The sequence below is a fragment of the Phaethon aethereus genome, assembly GCF_964289735.1.
Source record: "Phaethon aethereus genome assembly, chromosome: 1".
In the NCBI taxonomy this organism is placed as follows: domain Eukaryota; kingdom Metazoa; phylum Chordata; class Aves; order Phaethontiformes; family Phaethontidae; genus Phaethon; species Phaethon aethereus.
Window position 1 is genome coordinate 28,061,383 of NC_138575.1, and position 17,986 is coordinate 28,079,368.

Genomic DNA, 17,986 nt, shown 5'->3' on the forward strand with positions numbered 1-17,986 from the left:
ATCATGACATAACAGTGTTCATCTGCGTACAGGTTTTCATCTGCATCATAAGCAGAGTTGAAATCTGAAATTATACAAGTGAGAATTCCCAGAGATTTAAACACAAAAATCCAAAGCAAGAACCATAATTAAAAAATAATATTTTAGGATTGGAATCTTCCACATGTAATTCTAGTGCCTTAAAATATTTCCGAGAATGTTTTCTTACAATTTCTCAGTATTTCTTATAATATGACATGCACAACAATTGTATGTGCTAAAGAGAACTTGACTATAATGAGCACTGCTGTAAAGTCTAACTTTGTTCACATTCATAGCGTTCTATCCTGCTTACTTCTATTTTTTATGGATTTCACTGCTTCAAATCCAGCTTATTTGATTTCTCCACCTGTGCAATTTTCACTCCAGTTTCTATGCAGAGCCCTGCAATCATCACCGCTGGGAAAATCGACAGTGAAACAAAGATAAGATAAATCTAGAGTATAAAACAAAAAGAAGATGGCAGGACAACCATTAAAGATGTTTTAGTGGACGCAACCAGTTCATGCACATGTCCTTGTACTCCCTCGCATAGGAAACACCTTTTATCTAAAAGTGCAAGTAGCAGGCAAGAAGTTCAGCACGGAGTGAAATTTCTTGGCATTTGTTGGCACCGACACTGATGTAAGGCTGAGCGGCAGCAGCATGTTGTTCGACACAAGTTCCATGGTTCCTGGAACGTGCTGCAAGGCTCCAGGAAGGAAGATATTACTGCCTAGATAAGGTCAGGCTTTTAGTGCGAGTAAGTAGTTCTTGGCAAAAGTCTGAATGCTATTTTGTTTTCAGCTTTCATTTCCACCTTCATCAGTGTGGCTTTTATTTTTTTCAGGGAAAATGCTGCTACTGGAAGAAATGTCAGCATTTCTGCCATTACTGTAAAAATTACTGTAAAGAAAAGGCCCCTGGAAAGGACCCCAAGACAGAATATAGCACATTGGAAGATGCTATCAGGAACAGGACTTCCAAGACAAATGCCTGGCTCTTTACTATCTTCTGTCGTGTTTTTAACCTAAGCGTGGTACAAGTTTTCCCTCCCTCACCTCAAGGCTCAGTCTGTACGGATACCCTCTTCTGGCACACCTGGGTTTCATGATTTTTTGTCTGTGAATACCTGACACATGAAGTATGCCCTACTATTTAAACAACAGGGAAGCTAAGACTGATTGATATGACACAACTTTTCCGGATCTGTACTGCGACTGAAGAACTTTCTTCCACTAAAAAAAAAAAATCCACATACTTATTTCCATGATTCTAATCAATAAACTACTACTGTAGTTTATTAAAGCAACTATTATTAAAGCAACTCTTAGTTGCTTTATTTATAAAATGGATTGAAGGACAAACACTAACTCCAGGGACTAAGGATAACAGGCTATAGTTGATAGCAAAGGTTGAGTCACACAGAAATTCTCCACTGTCAGAATAAGAACTCAAAACACATTCCATGTGTTTTCAATCCAGTAACCTGCCTGTATTTGAAGGACTTAGATGGCAAACATGTGAAGTGAACATGGAGGCACTTCTCGTGGATTGCAATTAGGGAAGTTGCCCGTGGACCATAGAAGAATGGCTTCTGTGTTGCTGCATGTACACCAAATGAATTTAATTAATCTCTATAAGCCAGCTCAGTCATTTCACTGGAGATATCCTTTTCCAGTACTAGTCAAGACTTGTCCTTTCACTCCAAGATCTCTATTAAACAAACAAAAGGAGGAAGTGACCAACCTAGGGCAATGCAGGAAACAATGGAATATGACGATTACCTCCAATTCGGCATTACTTCCTTTTGTCCTGAGCGTCAACTTTCTCTGCCCTGCTCATTTTTGTAAAATTGGTTTATTACTCTGCAAGGACACATTGGATTTTACTCAACATCACCTGTTATTTATTGGGTCTTTAATCTAGGCTCTTTGCAGGAAAAGACAGTTTCAAGAACATTATGGACTACGACACCTTTTTCCTACCTCAGCAGGGCTCTTTATGTACCCTGAGGAACCAGATGACAGTCATATGGCCACAGTGGTCAGAACTCACTGGGACCACCTTCAAGTCTGAAAAGGAGTTACTCTTTTTTTTGTTGAGAGTATTTTTCCCTCCAGCAAAAAAAAAGCAAAGGCTTTTTGCAGACAATACTGCCTCTCATCTCCTAGGAGACATTTGCTTTGCTACATCTGTATGATGAGCGGGAAATGGCAAGGAGAACCTTCACCCCAGCCAGCTGGCACATACCCCTGCTCAACACAATAATCATCTGTGGTACTCTTTTTCCATTCCAGTCCTCTTTCATACCTCCTCAGCATCTGAGGAGATAACTTTCCTTCTCAAAAATTCAGCTCTACTTCTTAATTTCCTCTATGTTTTACCTCTTTACTACTTTAAACACTTGCTACACTAGCTGCAGTGTAGGTTCACCTAGAGTCAAGACACATACATAGCCTTCACACTTGCTGAGCTTCCACCCTAGCCAGCTTCTCCTCTGGGGACTAATAATCCTAGCTTTCTTTTTTAGAAAGACTAATACAAGGCCATCACTCTATGTCCACTTTCTGGTTTCAGTCCCATTTTCTTACCTTGATTCATTTTATGAAAGTAAATTAATGATATAAAACATTATTAACTTTCATTGGTGACCTAATTTTAGCTGCACTGCACAGCATACTTGGACTGCACAACAGGTTTGAGTCAATAAAAATACTGTTTCAGATCGGTTTTAATTCAACTTCCTGCATCAAATACCATTTTCCTGAGTGCTTCCTCTCCACCATACACTTAGAGGGACCTAGTTATCCACTATAGATTAGAGCTCCTATAAGTTCACAAGGCTGTAATTTCATCTTATGGTTTTTAAAAGCATATCAGGCCCTAGATTAGATTTCAAGAAACCCCTTCTGACTGTGTCTCCTGGCTTTTATCCCTTCACTAGTACATCTAGAAGAGGCTTTTGGTCAAATCCACACCAAAACCAATGGCACAAATTGAAGCAAAACTTGGGGCAGGAATTGAAACAAAATTTGAGTGCAGGCCAAAAAAGAAATCACAACTCTTTATGTTGCGATGTCTTTACATTGCGATGTCTTTACGTTGCTGCTGTCTAAGCATGAAGGTAAGCAAATTCCACAGCTGCCAGTTTTAAGGCTTTAGACAGTACTTTGTTTCCGAGCAGGCTCCATCTTGGCAGGGCTGAGTTACTGCCCACAGTCCCCGTCAGACCTATGAGCTGGCCATCCTTTGCCTATCTCATTCCAGAAGAATCGATTTGACAATGCACTGCATAACAAGCTATTTGGGCTACGTGCCAGTTTTTGTTAGGATCCTTTTCTGAATGAAAGATCAAACTTATCTTTTTCAATCCCTTGGAGAACACCCTAATTTTAGATCAGCCTGTGAGTGGAAATACTTCTTTAAGCTGTAACCCCACCCCTACCCTGCACACACAATTTCACGGGTCCAGAAAGAGTGCATGCAAGAGCTGAGGTCACTCACCTGAAGGGAAGAAAACAGGGTTTGCAATCTGTGTTTTAAACACCTAACTGTGTGAAACTATTATTACCCAGATCATGGTTTTCCTGCTTCAGAATTTCTGAACTTCTCAGAATTCTCATCTGGCCACTCTCGGTATTTTACTGATCAGCTTCACCACCTTGGTTCCACAGCTTTGCAGCTGAAATCATCACTTTAAGGATAGAGAAAATAGTTTCAACTATCAGCAGCAGCTGATCATATTTTAAGTCCTCAACCAAACACAGGACCAAGGAATTGCATTGCAAATGATGTGCTCAAAGCAGATGGTCTCCATACGCATTAACATTCCATCACTCAGCTTCAAACACAATTCCTCAGCTGTAAAGCAAGTTTTCCTTAGTCATTCCAGTACTTCTACAAGTATTCAACCTATGTATTTCAACTTATAACTCTCCTAATATATCCAAGGCTAAGTGGTATATTTAAAATCAGCTCATCCTGATTCTACTCTTTGCCTCTTTTTTTTTTTCGCTAAGCCCTGAAGTAGCTAATGTACATAATCTGCTTTATTTGTCCTTTACCAATACAATTCAGTTTATATACTTTCTTTTCTCTTGTGCCGATATCAGTGTTTCAGTAGCAAAAGGGCTTTTCATTATACATGATTTTCTTGACTACTTAATGAAACTGGTCAATTTGTTTAACATAATGAATTATAGCCAGACTTTACTGACTTTCAGTAATCATAGAAAAACCCCCAATTTGCTTTATTCGATGTCTGCTCAGCAATTCTCTGCAGAAATGTGGACAGAAAACTACAAAACATTACTTTACTAGGTCACAAGATGGGATAAAAGAGAAAAAGGTTTGCTGGGCTTCACATACTCCACCACAAAAAAAATCTCAGAAAACAAGGTGGAAGCTACAAGAATTGAGATAGATTTAATGGAGAAAAATATATTCAGTTCAATGTATTTGGTTTCCAAACAGTGAACTTGCAATGAAAAGTACCAAATCCCACTTACTACTAAAATCAATATAAAAAACAAATACGCATTTTAAGATACCTCCTCCCCCGCCCCCAACAGCACATTTATATCTGAGGTGGGGGGAAATACTGGATCTGTTGGCACACTACAGGACAAGGAAGACAACTTTGTCCAACAGTACCAACTTCCTCTCGCTGCCACCATACCAGTATTTCTGCTGGGTAGTGAATAGGATGTGGCCTAATATACTGCACAGAGCTTGTCCCACTTAACTTGGCTGTTGCTGATGTGTAAGAGGTCTATTACGGTCACATGTGATCCTTACATTCAGTATTATGGCAAATTATTTCTTTTGACTTAAATTTATCTATCTAAAGTACTCCTGTGTCTTCTAAGCTACACTCTAGCAAGACAATGGTTACATATTAGCAAACACAATTCTCTTTCTATAGGTCTTACCCAAATTTTGAGCAACACTACAGCTGCTGACACAAGATAGAGAATGAGCTGGTCTGGAATTTAATAGGCTTCAAATCAAGGTGTATATTTGATTTAGGTTCTGTGTTCCTGCTCAGAAGTCTGTCTTTCTTCAGTTTAACTTGTCTGCAAGCATTAAGACACTAAGAAGTCCTGCACCTCTAGTATAGTCTTGGGGACTAGAGAACAACATTTGATAAACAACAAAAAACCCTATTACATGCATAAGTCATTAATTTGACTGTGAAAGCTTTTAACACCCTTGCTTTCTACACTACAAAAAAAAAAAAAAAAATTGCAAAAAACAGTTTTCTACTTACAGCCAGAACTACATTTAGAGATGGTTAAACTGACTGTTATACAATCTACCTCCAAAATATCCTGAGTTAACACAAAAAGCCTTGGTTTACCTTTAGAAATGAGATCCTATTTTAAGAATGAGGTATGTATACACAATATCAGGACTATCACTGATATTGCTTGCATTTTCCGGTACGTATTTTACAGTGAAATTATGCAGCATGAAAACCAAAAGGAAATTCAATGAAAACGTCTTTAGTAAAATGTAGAAACTTTAATTTACATGCAAAACTACAACATATTCATAATAAAAAACCAGTGACTAAACAAATTAAACACAATTTGTAAAAATCATCCACATTGTTAAATAGGTCTGTACAACCAAAGATTTACAAAGTCCCTGTGCATTTTCATCTTTTCAATGCACAACTGAGTTTAAAGGTTCTGCTCGAATATTCCCCAAGTCAAGAGCTGAATCTGTCTCTTCATCAATTTCACCAATGACAGCACTGCAATAAAAAAAACAGGTTATCATTTGTTGAAATCCCCTGGTGCAAATCTGAAAAGCCACAAAATTAACTTCCTAGTAAAGACTACTTGTTTATTTTTTTTTAAATTGTAGAGCTCTATCCTCTGAACTTCAAATTTTGATGACTATAAGTAGAGGCTAAAGAATTCTTCCCCCAAAGATAAAGGTTGTAAGAACAGAATACTACTGGTCTGTTTTAGGCAGTAGGTTAGCCTCTGAAACAAGAACTAGAAATCTTTTAGGGAGAGAATAGCTTTTCAAGAGTAATGTCTAACTACAGCAATTTGCAAGTCAGATACATAGAGTCATACAGCATCAGATAAACAAGACAATTTCCTTCAACACAGCCCAGTGAAATGTTATTAATTTATTCAAGAGAGCATAGTATTTCACCTATGCTATGTTGACTTACCTGGACTCAGTAAAACTGCCTTAAGGAAAAGAGAAGGTGCAGGTAACAGCACATTCTAGCTCAGGATGAGAACTAACCCAGAAGGAACATAAGAACCAGAGTCTAATCTTTCTGGCATATCCTGTCCACCACATCAGAGACTTATGAGCTAGTGGTTGTATCCACAAAATGACTTTAACAGCCACCAGAAACTATGGTATACTAATCCATATGATAGCTTTCTGAACAAATTTATATTTTTGGTCTTTGCCACATCCTGCAGCAATGAGTTCCACAATTAAGTTTTACAGTGTGGAAAGAAATATGTTTATAAATAACTTGCTGTTGGATTATCTTCCTTTTTCAAGAACAGAAAAAGCGAGATGAAATTAAATGAAGCAATTATCTCCCCATCTCCTTATACCACTCCTGACTTTACAGCACCAAATTACCTCTATAGCTGTGCTCAAAACATTATTTTATAGAACGTATTCTATTTTTTGTAAACTTGACAAACTTGGAGGCATATTCATTAGAAGAAATAATTCTGTATTCATGCTACTCTTAACATACTGAAATTCAGCATCTGTCTTTTTATACCTGTTTGTACTATTTGAATGAAAAGTTACTGCTGGAGTAGCACACTTAGCCTTACCTTTTCATATTTGTCAATTTATTTATTTTTGATTAAAAACGTAAGTCAAGTGATGAAAGCCTTCCAAAATGATCTGCTTTCTCTATGATGTTAGATGAACACATCTAGCTAAAAATCTAAGCCTGACATTTCTTTGTACAGAAATATCCATTAAAATTAGAAGATTAAAATTCCTATCCAGACTCACAGGTTCAGCACTATGACATGCTCTTTTTCCAGTTGTGCTAAAAAATAATCTAATTTTTTGCCATCAGTTTCAGAATGCTGCTGCAAAAATCATCTTCGTAGCAGGCCCACTTATGAGGCCTTCTTTCTACTTATCCTGTAACCCTCCCATCGTTTGGCACATCAGCTACTTTTCTCTGCATTTAATGAGCTTTTACTATCATTTTGTCATGGAATTTTACATCAAATATCAACTGACACCTTTGACCTGTCACTACATTGGCTTTCACTGTCCAGCAGTTACACTGTTCAGCCAGAACCTTCAAGCATTTTCCAGATTATAAAGTGTTCTCTGTGAAAATCTCATCTAAAAAAAATCCTTTTAGAAGTTAACTTTGTATACCAGATTTCTGACTTGTTGCACAAAAGTCCTATCTCATCTTTTGTTCATTCTTCTATCTTTTCCTCCATCGACAGATCCTGCCATTCACAGACTGGAATAAAGAACATCTATGCAATGCCTAGACTCAAGAAAGGAAAATGCTGAGCTTCATACTGACCCTTCCTAGACTGTTATCAGTACATGCATTGGTTAAATTACAGCTCAGTAAATCTAGACCAACAGTATCTTAACATTACAATGTCATCACTTCTGTAACAGAAGCATAGATATTTGCCTTTTAATATGCCTCAGCTTTGACAGCACAATCAGTCCTATCCACAGATACAAATACGTAAGATGTCTGGGGCTATCAAGATGTATACAGATGTGAGATATATATTCACACTAATTGGTTTAAACAAGAATATTCTCTACTTACACATTATCACCTCTTACAATGTATAATCCCAGCACTACTTGCTCAACTCCTTGTGAAGAACTGAACACTCGTTCATGGCTTTCATCCAAAATCAAGTTAATGGTCTGATCAAAACCTTTGAGGGTTCCCTGAAAAAATGCACAAAAGTAAAAGCACTCCAATTACCTTTTAAATTTATCATCTTTGATCTCAAGGATATCTTAAACAAGGTGGCAATACTAAGGCAGTAGAGTTTTATTTTTAGGCTTAAACACAAACAGCTGGAGAATGAAACTTTAGAAGCAATTAATTGATTTAAGTATCTATATTTACTACCAAGTATTCATGCTAACAGCTACAGTAATCTTTAGCATTAAAAGAAGTAAAGTTTCCCTTGTACCAATGATGGCCCTCTGGACAACTCATTTTACTATTTCTACACTATTTTAATCTTCCTTGTATGGAAGTCTCCAGAAATCAAATAATTAAATAAATCAAAGAACAGAAAAATTGGATACTTTTGGTCAATAGTATTGAAACCAGTCCTAACGTGATTTTATGTGGTACCTCTTTGAAGGAGATTAACCTGGTTCCACAAAATTACCCAAAAACACCCCCAAAACACATAAAAGGAAGAATTTATGTGACACTTCAATTATAATACAATTTTTCCAAATCCATGTTGATTTGTGTAATTTAGCACCAGTAATTGATTAAGAAATTTAAACTCCTGTAAGACACCATCATTCATGGTAATAATACCCATTTATACCATCAAAACATGTAACAATGAGTCACATATACCAATTTCATTAAAATCTTTTTTGGTAGAAAGTATCTTGTAACGAAACAAAATTTACGAGACTGAAGATTTGGTGAAGCCAGTATTTTTCTGGTAAAAGTACAGTTTTCTCTTTCCAGAGGCCCGCACAAAGCTTAGTACAGACAGACAGGAAGATATAATTCTCATGCAAATATCACACTATTAAGTTAAACTCAAAACACAAGAGAATAAAAGTCAGAGGTGGAAAAAAAGAAAAATGAATACAAGGAAAAATAAAAAAACAGAAACAGTAAATCCAAAATACAGCATAATATAGCCAGCTGCCAGCTTTTCAGGCTTAAACAGAATCCCATAAAAATTCTTCAGAAAAACATCATCTGATAATTACTATGATCATACAGAAGAGAGCTTACTGAAGAAAGAGCACATTTTAGATGGAAATTGCTAAACAGAAAAAGAATGCATTTTCTTGTGCACTCCTATAGAAAAGGCCACTTGACAAAAAGTCAAAGCACTTGCACACACATGTTTATCAAAGGACAAAGCTGACAGGCAACAACGAGTAACTGTTTAAATCATATAATATAAAATAATGGCCATAAGGCTTTAAAAAGACCCAATTGTAAACGTGTGAACATATAAGTGGTAATATCCTAGCATGAGTTCTTTGTTGCCATGATGGAAAGTCTTTATGGGGGCAAAATAAGATATGAAAAAATACAAGTCTCACCACAATCATTCTTCCATCAGAAGTAATTACTGCAACAGTACCTAATAGTTCATTAAGGAAATGTTTAGGGATATCTGAAATAGAACCATTAACATTTTCTAAAACACTCATACATGATGTAAGCTTTAAGAGCCATTAACAGCCTACCAGCATTTCAATTTTGTAAAAAAGCAGTGTGGTCGATAGTAACGTTGACAACACAGTATTTTTATGATAATATGTTTTAAAGTTTCAATTTACCCGTGCATCGAGAGTCATACACAAACACTATTAAAGGCAGACTAAAGATTTGAGTTCACCTCTCTTCCCATTACTTGCTGTACTACCCCAAAATTGAAACACTTTTACAAACACTTCATGCTAAGTCCTTAAAAACAGCTTAGCAGTGGGGATCCTAAGTCTGGCACTGTACATCCACTCACTCTGAAGGTGTGACTATATCAATTTGATGATGGCATATCCACCACCCTGAATGATTTTGGTTAGTACCTTACTGTTTGTGAATAAAACTGAAAATGCCTCTAGGTTATTAGAAGTACAAAAAAAGTTGCAAGAAAAGGGTTCCAAGAACACCAACTCACAGCCTTAGAGCAAATGACATAAAGCTGGTAACACGTTTTAAACACATGGCCTTTAAGGGGCCAATCCCAATGTGACTCTCGTTCCTCATCAAAGACCAGGTTTTCAGCACTAGAGGCTACAGGGGACCCTATTCCCTGTCTTCTGTAACGTCCATTCTATCTGCGAAGACAGTCTCACGTAAAGAGAAGCCGAGAGAGCCAACCAGGAAGGACCAAAGCAACGCAACGACCCGCGGGGCGCAGGAGCCCAAAAGCCCCGGCCGATATGCATTTCGCAGGCCGTTCAGCAGCCTGCCTAGGGCTGGGGGTCTCCTCGCAGCTCACACCTCAACTGGCCCGGAGGTGCCCCATGCCCGCAGTAGCTCTGGCACCCAACCCCGCGCCATGCTGCAGCCCCCAGCCGCCCGGCCCTCAGCAGCACCGAGCCGCCGGGCTCCCCGCACCCGGCCTCTCGTCATCCCCGCGGGCGAGAAGGACAGAGAAAGCCCGTTGCCACCGCCCCTAGGGCTGCCCCGGGGCATTTCCGCCCGCTGGAAGGATACGGTTGATGTAATTCTCCAAGGCAGAGGTCATGGCGACGGCTCCCGCGCTTCACCTCACACCGACAACGGCGGCGGTCAATGAGACTCCCGACGACACCTCCGGCGCGCGCCGCTGACGCGCGGCCCGCCGCGCAAGCGCACAACCCCGCGAAGAGGCGGGGGAAGTGCCACTCTACCCGCTGCGCACGCGCGGAGCCGCGGCGGGACCAGGGTTCAAAACGGCGCGAGATGGGCAGGGCGAGGGTCTTACCGGCGCGCGTGCGCGGGGGGCAGGCAGTGGCAAAGCGATGCGAGCGGGCTGTACCAAGTAGCGCTCGCCGAGTGTCGGACGGGGGGGATTACACTGCCCCCTCCGCGGTACATGGCACAATCCGTAGGGAAGCTTGTTGGGTGGGCGAGGGCAGGGGGCGCAGGCGCAGTATGACTTGTCGTCGTCTTTCGGACGGTCGCAGTGGCTGTTCAGGGGCTTGGCTGGGGGCGGGGAGCGTTTGGCGGGGAGGGGTGTCCCCGTGCCCCGGGGTGACCCGCAGGGCTTCGTTGCCTCGATGTAGCGTTTCCTTCGCTAACACGGGAGCCACATCTCCCTCCCTCGGTTTCCTGTGGGCTGCCGCTGTGAGGTGGGCAGGAAGGAGGCCTGGCTGCTGCCCCTCCGCACTGACTCGCAGAGGCTCGCGGCAAGGCTGTGGGTCGGGTTCCCCGGGGCCAGCCTTGCAGTGCTGTTTGTTGAAGTCCCGTGCAGAGGTGCTTTCTGTAGGAAACGCTGGATGCCTGGGTGTGGTTAAGACATGAGAATTTGGGGAAGTGGTTTTGTTGTGCCCAGAACCCGCGCTGAAATGCGCATGGCGCCCAGCCACTGGCTTGGGCCCAGGCTGCGGTCTACAAGTGGAGGGTTGTGCTGCTGCTTTAAAGAGAAATGGTCACGCTCTCTGCAATCCAAGCAAAACTATGCATCTTTTTAAAAAGATGTGCAGTGTCAAGTAAGTGGAGATTCTTACAGAGAAGTTTGGATTTTGTGTTTACAGGAATCTTCTTTTGCCAGAATCTGTAAATGTGGGAATGACAAATAGGGATGTCCTGAAGACCTCGTGCTTTTTCGTTTTTGTATGACTTTACCTGTCACTAGCGTTCTTCCCTTTCCTTTCTGGTGGCCCATTATTTCTTCTGATGCATCACTGATGATTGCTGCCTTCCATACTTTCTGGTCAGTCTACATGATGCACACAGTGTTTCCTCAGTCTCTTCAGAGTCCTGTGGGAGGAGCGTATGAAATCTGGATTCAGTAGTGGCAGTGGAAGACAATTTTCAGGAACGTAGGGAACCAGACTGGTACTTCACACAAGAAGAAATATTGCTAAGGAAATTAAGTTCGGACATTCAGTAATAGAACAAGTTAAGCTACAAAACTAATCCCGGTGCTTTAGCCATCTTCGTGGGAGATAACATAATCAGCATGCAACAGGCTTTCAGAAGGATACTGCAATACGTTGTACATAGAGACATCCTCTGCACATCCTCCGCACTGCAACATATTCAAAGAATGCGTCTTTCTAATGGTATTTAATAATACAGCAGTCTATTGGTGATACCTAAAGTCTTATGCAGGTATGACCTCTTACAATAGTCTATCTGCTAAGCTTCTCAAAGCATGAGGTCAGTGCTGTTGTTTCAGCACCACTGCTCGAATGGTCTTCATGGAGTCATGTTAAACTAAATTTTCTTCCACCTGTTTTTTTTTTACAGTATTGGCTATGTATTGCACTGGATGCTAATGTTTTCAGATGTAACACTGCATGGGAAATATTCTTTCAAAGTATAAAAAAACAAACAGTGGGACATCTCCAGTCCAGCATATTGTGAAATGAAATGTTAAATAAATTCTGGATTGAAAAAATATTTATTGTAAGTTCATGACCTTCAGTAGACAGAAAATTAGCTTGGGATTTAAAATATGGAATTCCCCTGTTTGTCAGCTTCTGGATGACACTGAGAAAATTTAATCTCTGGAAAGTTTTCCATTCTGTCAGTGTAAAAAGCGATTGTGATGAACTTCATAAAGTGGTCTAAAATAACATTAGATCTGTGTATAACCAGGAGATTAGATTTGCTGAAGCACTGAGTAGACACTCATAGGAGAAACCTCTCACAAATAATACTTTAAAAGAAATGTGAGGAAATTAACTTTCAGATTTTTTTTATATTATCTTAATTTCCAGGGCTTTAATCTGTAAACTTCATAAATCATCAGACACTGAAATACTGAGAATGCATTTTTTAATAACTAGAAGGTACAACCAGGTGTTTAAGATAAACTGAAAATTCAAAGTTGTCTACTTCCAATTTAGTGGACAAAACATTGAATAACTCAACACGGATGAAGTACCAGCCTTTGTTCTCTTTAACTGATGGAATCCTACAAAAAGAACTCTCAGATCATGTAGCAAAAGATGCAGAGGCAAATGAGGCCAAACTGATGTTGCTTAAAAGGTCTCAGTTCTGAATTCCCTGTCTTCCACATGTCTGCTTTTCAACTGTAAAAGTATTTTGTGGTCTTTTTTTAATTTTGCTATATAGATGCAACTTTATGAGTTTAGATCATCCCTGTCAGTACTAGTCCAACTTCCTTTATTTCAATAAAGCCTCCAGGGAGACAAATTGGCAAGAGGTGCAAACTGGAACTCAGTGTCCAGCCCATGGTTTAATTCCCACGGGGAATACTATTTCTGGACAGCTGAATGCTATTGTTTCACCCCGTTCTAGTATGCCAGTTTCCTTTGACGTTGTAGCCATCACAACTACAAAGAAAGCAAAATGAAGTGTTTTAAGGCAAATTAGACAGAAAAAAATTGATAGACATTTCCTGGCACCTCTGAAGGTAACTACACCAAAGTAGTCTCTCAGGAATTTGTCTAATGGCTCAGCTTTTATCAAAAACATGACAAGAGATGTCAGAGAACGTAAAATACTTTTGGAACTGCGCATTACATAATGCCCATCCTCTTAAGCTCTTGCTATAAAAAGCTTAACAACTGCCACTAAACCTTATGCCAAGATTGGAAGTAATTATTGTATATTCCATGTAAGAGGCTGACGATTTTGTGTGTGTGTGTGGTTTGACATTTTCCTTTTCATACTTTTCCTTCTCCCTATAAAGATAGACATTTTCAAAGGTCAAGAGTATGAGATCATTAGGGTACAAGTATGTAGGATAAAATCTTAAAATACTTGCACAGCGACATTATATCAATATCTGATCCCCTGAGAATCTCTGATCTACTTGTTTATTTTAACAGTATCCCTGAAAAGCAGCGAAGGAATATGACCCAAAGAGTAAGGCCTAGGTCTGGGCTCCTGAAATTAGGTACTCAGGCTTTGCTAAACTAGGTGCTTAACAGCAGTTAGCATTCAGTATAAAGGAACTTTGAAAAGAGAATTCCTGGCTTCATCTATGCAGGCTCTCTCTCTCTGCCTTTTCCTGAATGCAAGCAGCTGTGCCCTTCTTCTCACAGTCGAAACTGAGGTTCAGCCTTCTGTTTGAAGCCACCACTACTATTATTCTTCTCTTATGTAATAAACTTCCACACAACAGTCTTTTTTTTTATTTTTGAAAAAAAAATCAGATATTGCCTGCTTCTTCCCCCTCAGTAGCAAGGTGTGTTAGACTAAGTTATAACCTGGGGCCATAATTTGCCCTTTAGTTGAAGCTGTGCTACATGCAGAGAAAACGTTGATTCATTAGGCTAGAGAGTGAGCACCAAGAAAATCTAAAACTGTGGTTAATCTACTTGTCCAGTAGAGGGAAATCTTAGCTTCTGGTTCCTATTACAAGCTCTCTCACTACAGAAATCCAGTGGCATTTTAGATTAAATGAATAAGCAGCCTTGAGCATCGGTTCTCTGTAGCTGGTCAAGATCACTTGAGTCCTAACTCTAGCTGTAGATATTCAGTATCTTAAGTCTAAGCATGTCACTGGTCTTCTTTACAGAGAAAAATAATTCATTTTCTACCATAGGATGAGATGCATTTTCCTCTAAAGAGGTCTGTGTTTCTCCAATACTTATAAGTGAGCCTAGGATGACTAACTCAGACGTGGACATTTCACAGGTTCACACTTAACATTAGGCCAAAGAACTTTTATTCCTGGTGACCATAGTTGCCAATATAACATTGATTTTAGGATCAGAACCCTGCAGGTAAGTACCCTTTTGCCTGTTTCTTCCCTTCAGTTACTGCAGAGCTGCTCATGAGGACACCCTAAGTAACAGTATGAGTATACACTAAATAACTGAATATAAGCATAAAGCCCACTAAGCGCTCAATTAATTGAAGAAACAATTTTGTAAAAAGGCTTTCCCCTTCTCCTACATTGTCTAGATACAGCTTATTTGCTAATTACATTTACTCCTGTAATTAAAATCAGTTTATTTCTGCAATTGATTCTCCATACATTAAGGTTGCTGTGGCAAGTGATTGCTGTATTTTATGCTTTCTGCAGAATATATAACCAACTAATCATGCCCTGGAGCGTCTCTCACACTTTCCTGCTTCCTTATAGTCTGCCAGAGCAGGAAGGAAACCCTGTAATGGTAGTTGTAGGCTGAATGTGCAAGCAGTTACTGTGTGTAAACTTGTTATCTAACCCAGGACTGGTGGAATGGATGGGTGAATGATCTGTTGCTGCTGTCCCTGTATATTGCTTATCAGTTTTACATCTCCCAAAACACTCTAGCTTCTGGTGGCTTTGCTTTCGTTAGTTATTAAGAAGTAGCCAGGTTTTATAGACCCAGCCATGCTAACCAGTACTGCTGTGGCATGGCACGTCAAGCCATGTCCCTGTCAGATCAGATGGAGAAAGGTGCAAGACCTACTCTTCAGGCTTCCTTGAAAGCTGAAACTAATATAATCACCTGACTGTTGGAACAGGAGCTTTAAGAAATTTCTTGTAACAAAACCCCCAAAATTGGTAACGTCTGTCAGCCTGCTCAACAAGAATTGCATCCCCTGATTGCTGCTCAAGAAAAAATAGCGCCTGAGGTGGGGAATAATGGAGTGATACGTACTGAAGAAGAATCAGACAGTACATACTCCAGAGGAGAACTAAGCACCCACAAATCCCACACATCTAATTTACTTAATCCTTCGAACAACCTTTCCCATGCTTTCTGTGACTGAAGGATTTACATCGCTCTGATTTTTACCTACATGCCCAGAATGTCACTCCATAAAAAGAGCCTAGACCTTTAGCTAGTGCTTTAGTTTATACACACACCCAAGCTGGCTAAACATGATTGATTTCTGTTTATGATGTGTTCAGGAAAAACAGAAACATCCCTTCACCTCTTCTTTGTTCCTCTGAGTCTGTAGAGACTCTAGGGATCCATTACCAGCAATGCAAGGACACAGATTTTATTTGGTAGCTGGAGAAAAGTCGAAAGATCTTGCTCATCTCATGCATGACTACCTGCAGACTAAGTTGATATGTGTCTCATGTAGTCTATTGTTAGATCAAATGACAGGGATTTGCAATGAAACAACTGGAAAATATTATAAAAGGTTAACAGTCTGAAAACTTCTGGTAGACTCTGAATATGTGTTACAATGCAACAGAAAGAGATATTTAGCATAAGTAGTCGCAAATAGCTTTTTATTTACCTTTAGAAACTCAGTGTTAACAAACAGAATCACAGAATCGTTAGGGTTGGAAAAGACCTTTAAGATCATCAAGTCCAACCATCAACCCAACACCACCATGCCCCCTAAACCATGTCCTGAAGTGCCACATCCACATGTTTTTTGAACACTTCCACTGATGCTGACTCCACCATCTCCCTGGGCAGCCTGTTCCAATGCTTGACCACTCTCTCCATAAAGAAATTTTCCCTAATATCCAATCTAAACCTCCGCTGGTCCAACTTGAGGCCATTTCCTCTCATCCTATCGCTAGTTACTTGGGAGAAGAGACCAACACCCACCTCACCACAACCCCCTTTCAGGTAGTTGTAGAGAGGGACAAGGTCTCCCCTCAGCCTCCTCTTCTCCAGACTGAACAACCCCAGTTCCCTCAGCCGCTCCTGATAAGACTTGTGCTCCAGTCCCCTCACCAGCTTCGTTGCCCTTCTCTGGACACGCTCCAGCACCTCAACGTCCTTCTTGTACTGAGGGGCCCAAAACTGAACACAGGATTCGAGGTGCGGCCTCACCAGTGCCGAGTACAGGGGCACAATCACTTCCCTACTCCTGCTGGCCACACTATTTCTCATACAGGCCAGGAGGCTGTTGGCTGCCTTGGCCACCTGGGCACACTGCTGGCTCATGTTGAGCCGGCTGTCAACCAGCACCCCCAGGTCCTTTTCCACCAGGCAGCCCCCCTGCCACTCCTCCCCAAGCCTGTAGTGTTGCATGGGGTTGTTGTGACCCAAGTGCAGGACCCAGCACTTGGCCTTATTAAACCTCATACAGTTGTCCTCGGCCCATCGATCCAGCCTGTCCAGATCCCTCTGCAGAGCCCTCCTACCCTTCAGCAGATCAACGCTCCCACCCAACTTGGTGTCATCTGCAAACTTACTGAGGGAGCACTCGATCCCCTCATCCAGGTCATCAATAAAGATATTGAACAAGACCGGCCCCAAAACTGAGCCCTGGGGAACACCGCTTGTGACCAGCCACCAACTGCATTTAACTGATCTAAATTTTTTGTTATGATAGCAACTGCTGCTATCATGGGAAACATTACAAAAAACTAATTTTACTCAAAGAGCTCCTTTATATGAGACTATATAGTTTTTCCAGCAATTTTTGTGAAAATATGCAAAATACAAGAGCAATCTTAGTGACTACATCCCTACTTAATGTGTTAGCATAAAAAATAACTTTGCATGTGTCTGTTTGCAGGAAAACAAACTGTTTTCCATTTTTCTCTTTTTTTTTTTTTTACCAGAAGAAACTGAAAACAGCTGTAGAATTTCAGTACCATTATCCTTTTAGATAATGATTTCAGGGGATGTTATGAACTATTGGTAGGAAAAATGCCATTGCTAATGGGTCATGTACCTACAACTACAAAATTACAAAGCAAATGGTTTCTTTTTTTCAGCTGCTCTAAGCAGAGTATTAAGACAATTCTGTTGTACATGAAACGAATAATAAGCTTTAAGTAACTGACATTTACTAGCATGTGAGGTTCACCATTTTTTACATAGCTGAAATTGCATTTGCTAAATTGCTCTCATGAAGCAGGCTTTTCATTCTGATAGATTCCCTACTTCTCAAAGTATAATTCATCTTCCTGTAAAAGCACTGATCCTTATCTTTAGCCTGTGTTAAGATGACTGGATCTTCCAGTTTTAAATATAAGGTCCTTTATTTTAATACTCTCTGCAGGGATTCCCATTTGACCCCATTCCACTTCTCGGTTCATTTGCTCTGCGGCACATGATCACCGTGTAAAAGGAATAGCACATTGTCAAAGGGCTCTGTTCAGAGGTGACTTACACACTGCCCGCTGCCAGATATAATGTAGATTGCACTAAAAAAATCAATATA

At 40.3% G+C, this 17,986-nt stretch overlaps 1 protein-coding gene across 1 annotated transcript; it reads right to left on the reverse strand.

The window, feature by feature from the left end:
- Positions 1 to 4,796: 4,796 nt before the first annotated feature.
- On the reverse strand, positions 4,797 to 10,478 carry LSM8 (LSM8 homolog, U6 small nuclear RNA associated; the record flags this gene model as incomplete). The annotated part of the gene is made up of 4 exons (XM_082004009.1): positions 4,797 to 5,779; positions 7,832 to 7,959; positions 9,325 to 9,365; positions 10,448 to 10,478. 4 exons carry the CDS (start codon positions 10,476 to 10,478, stop codon positions 5,689 to 5,691), a joined length of 291 nt encoding a protein of 96 aa, XP_081860135.1. The 3' UTR covers positions 4,797 to 5,688.
- Positions 10,479 to 17,986: the final 7,508 nt, after the last annotated feature.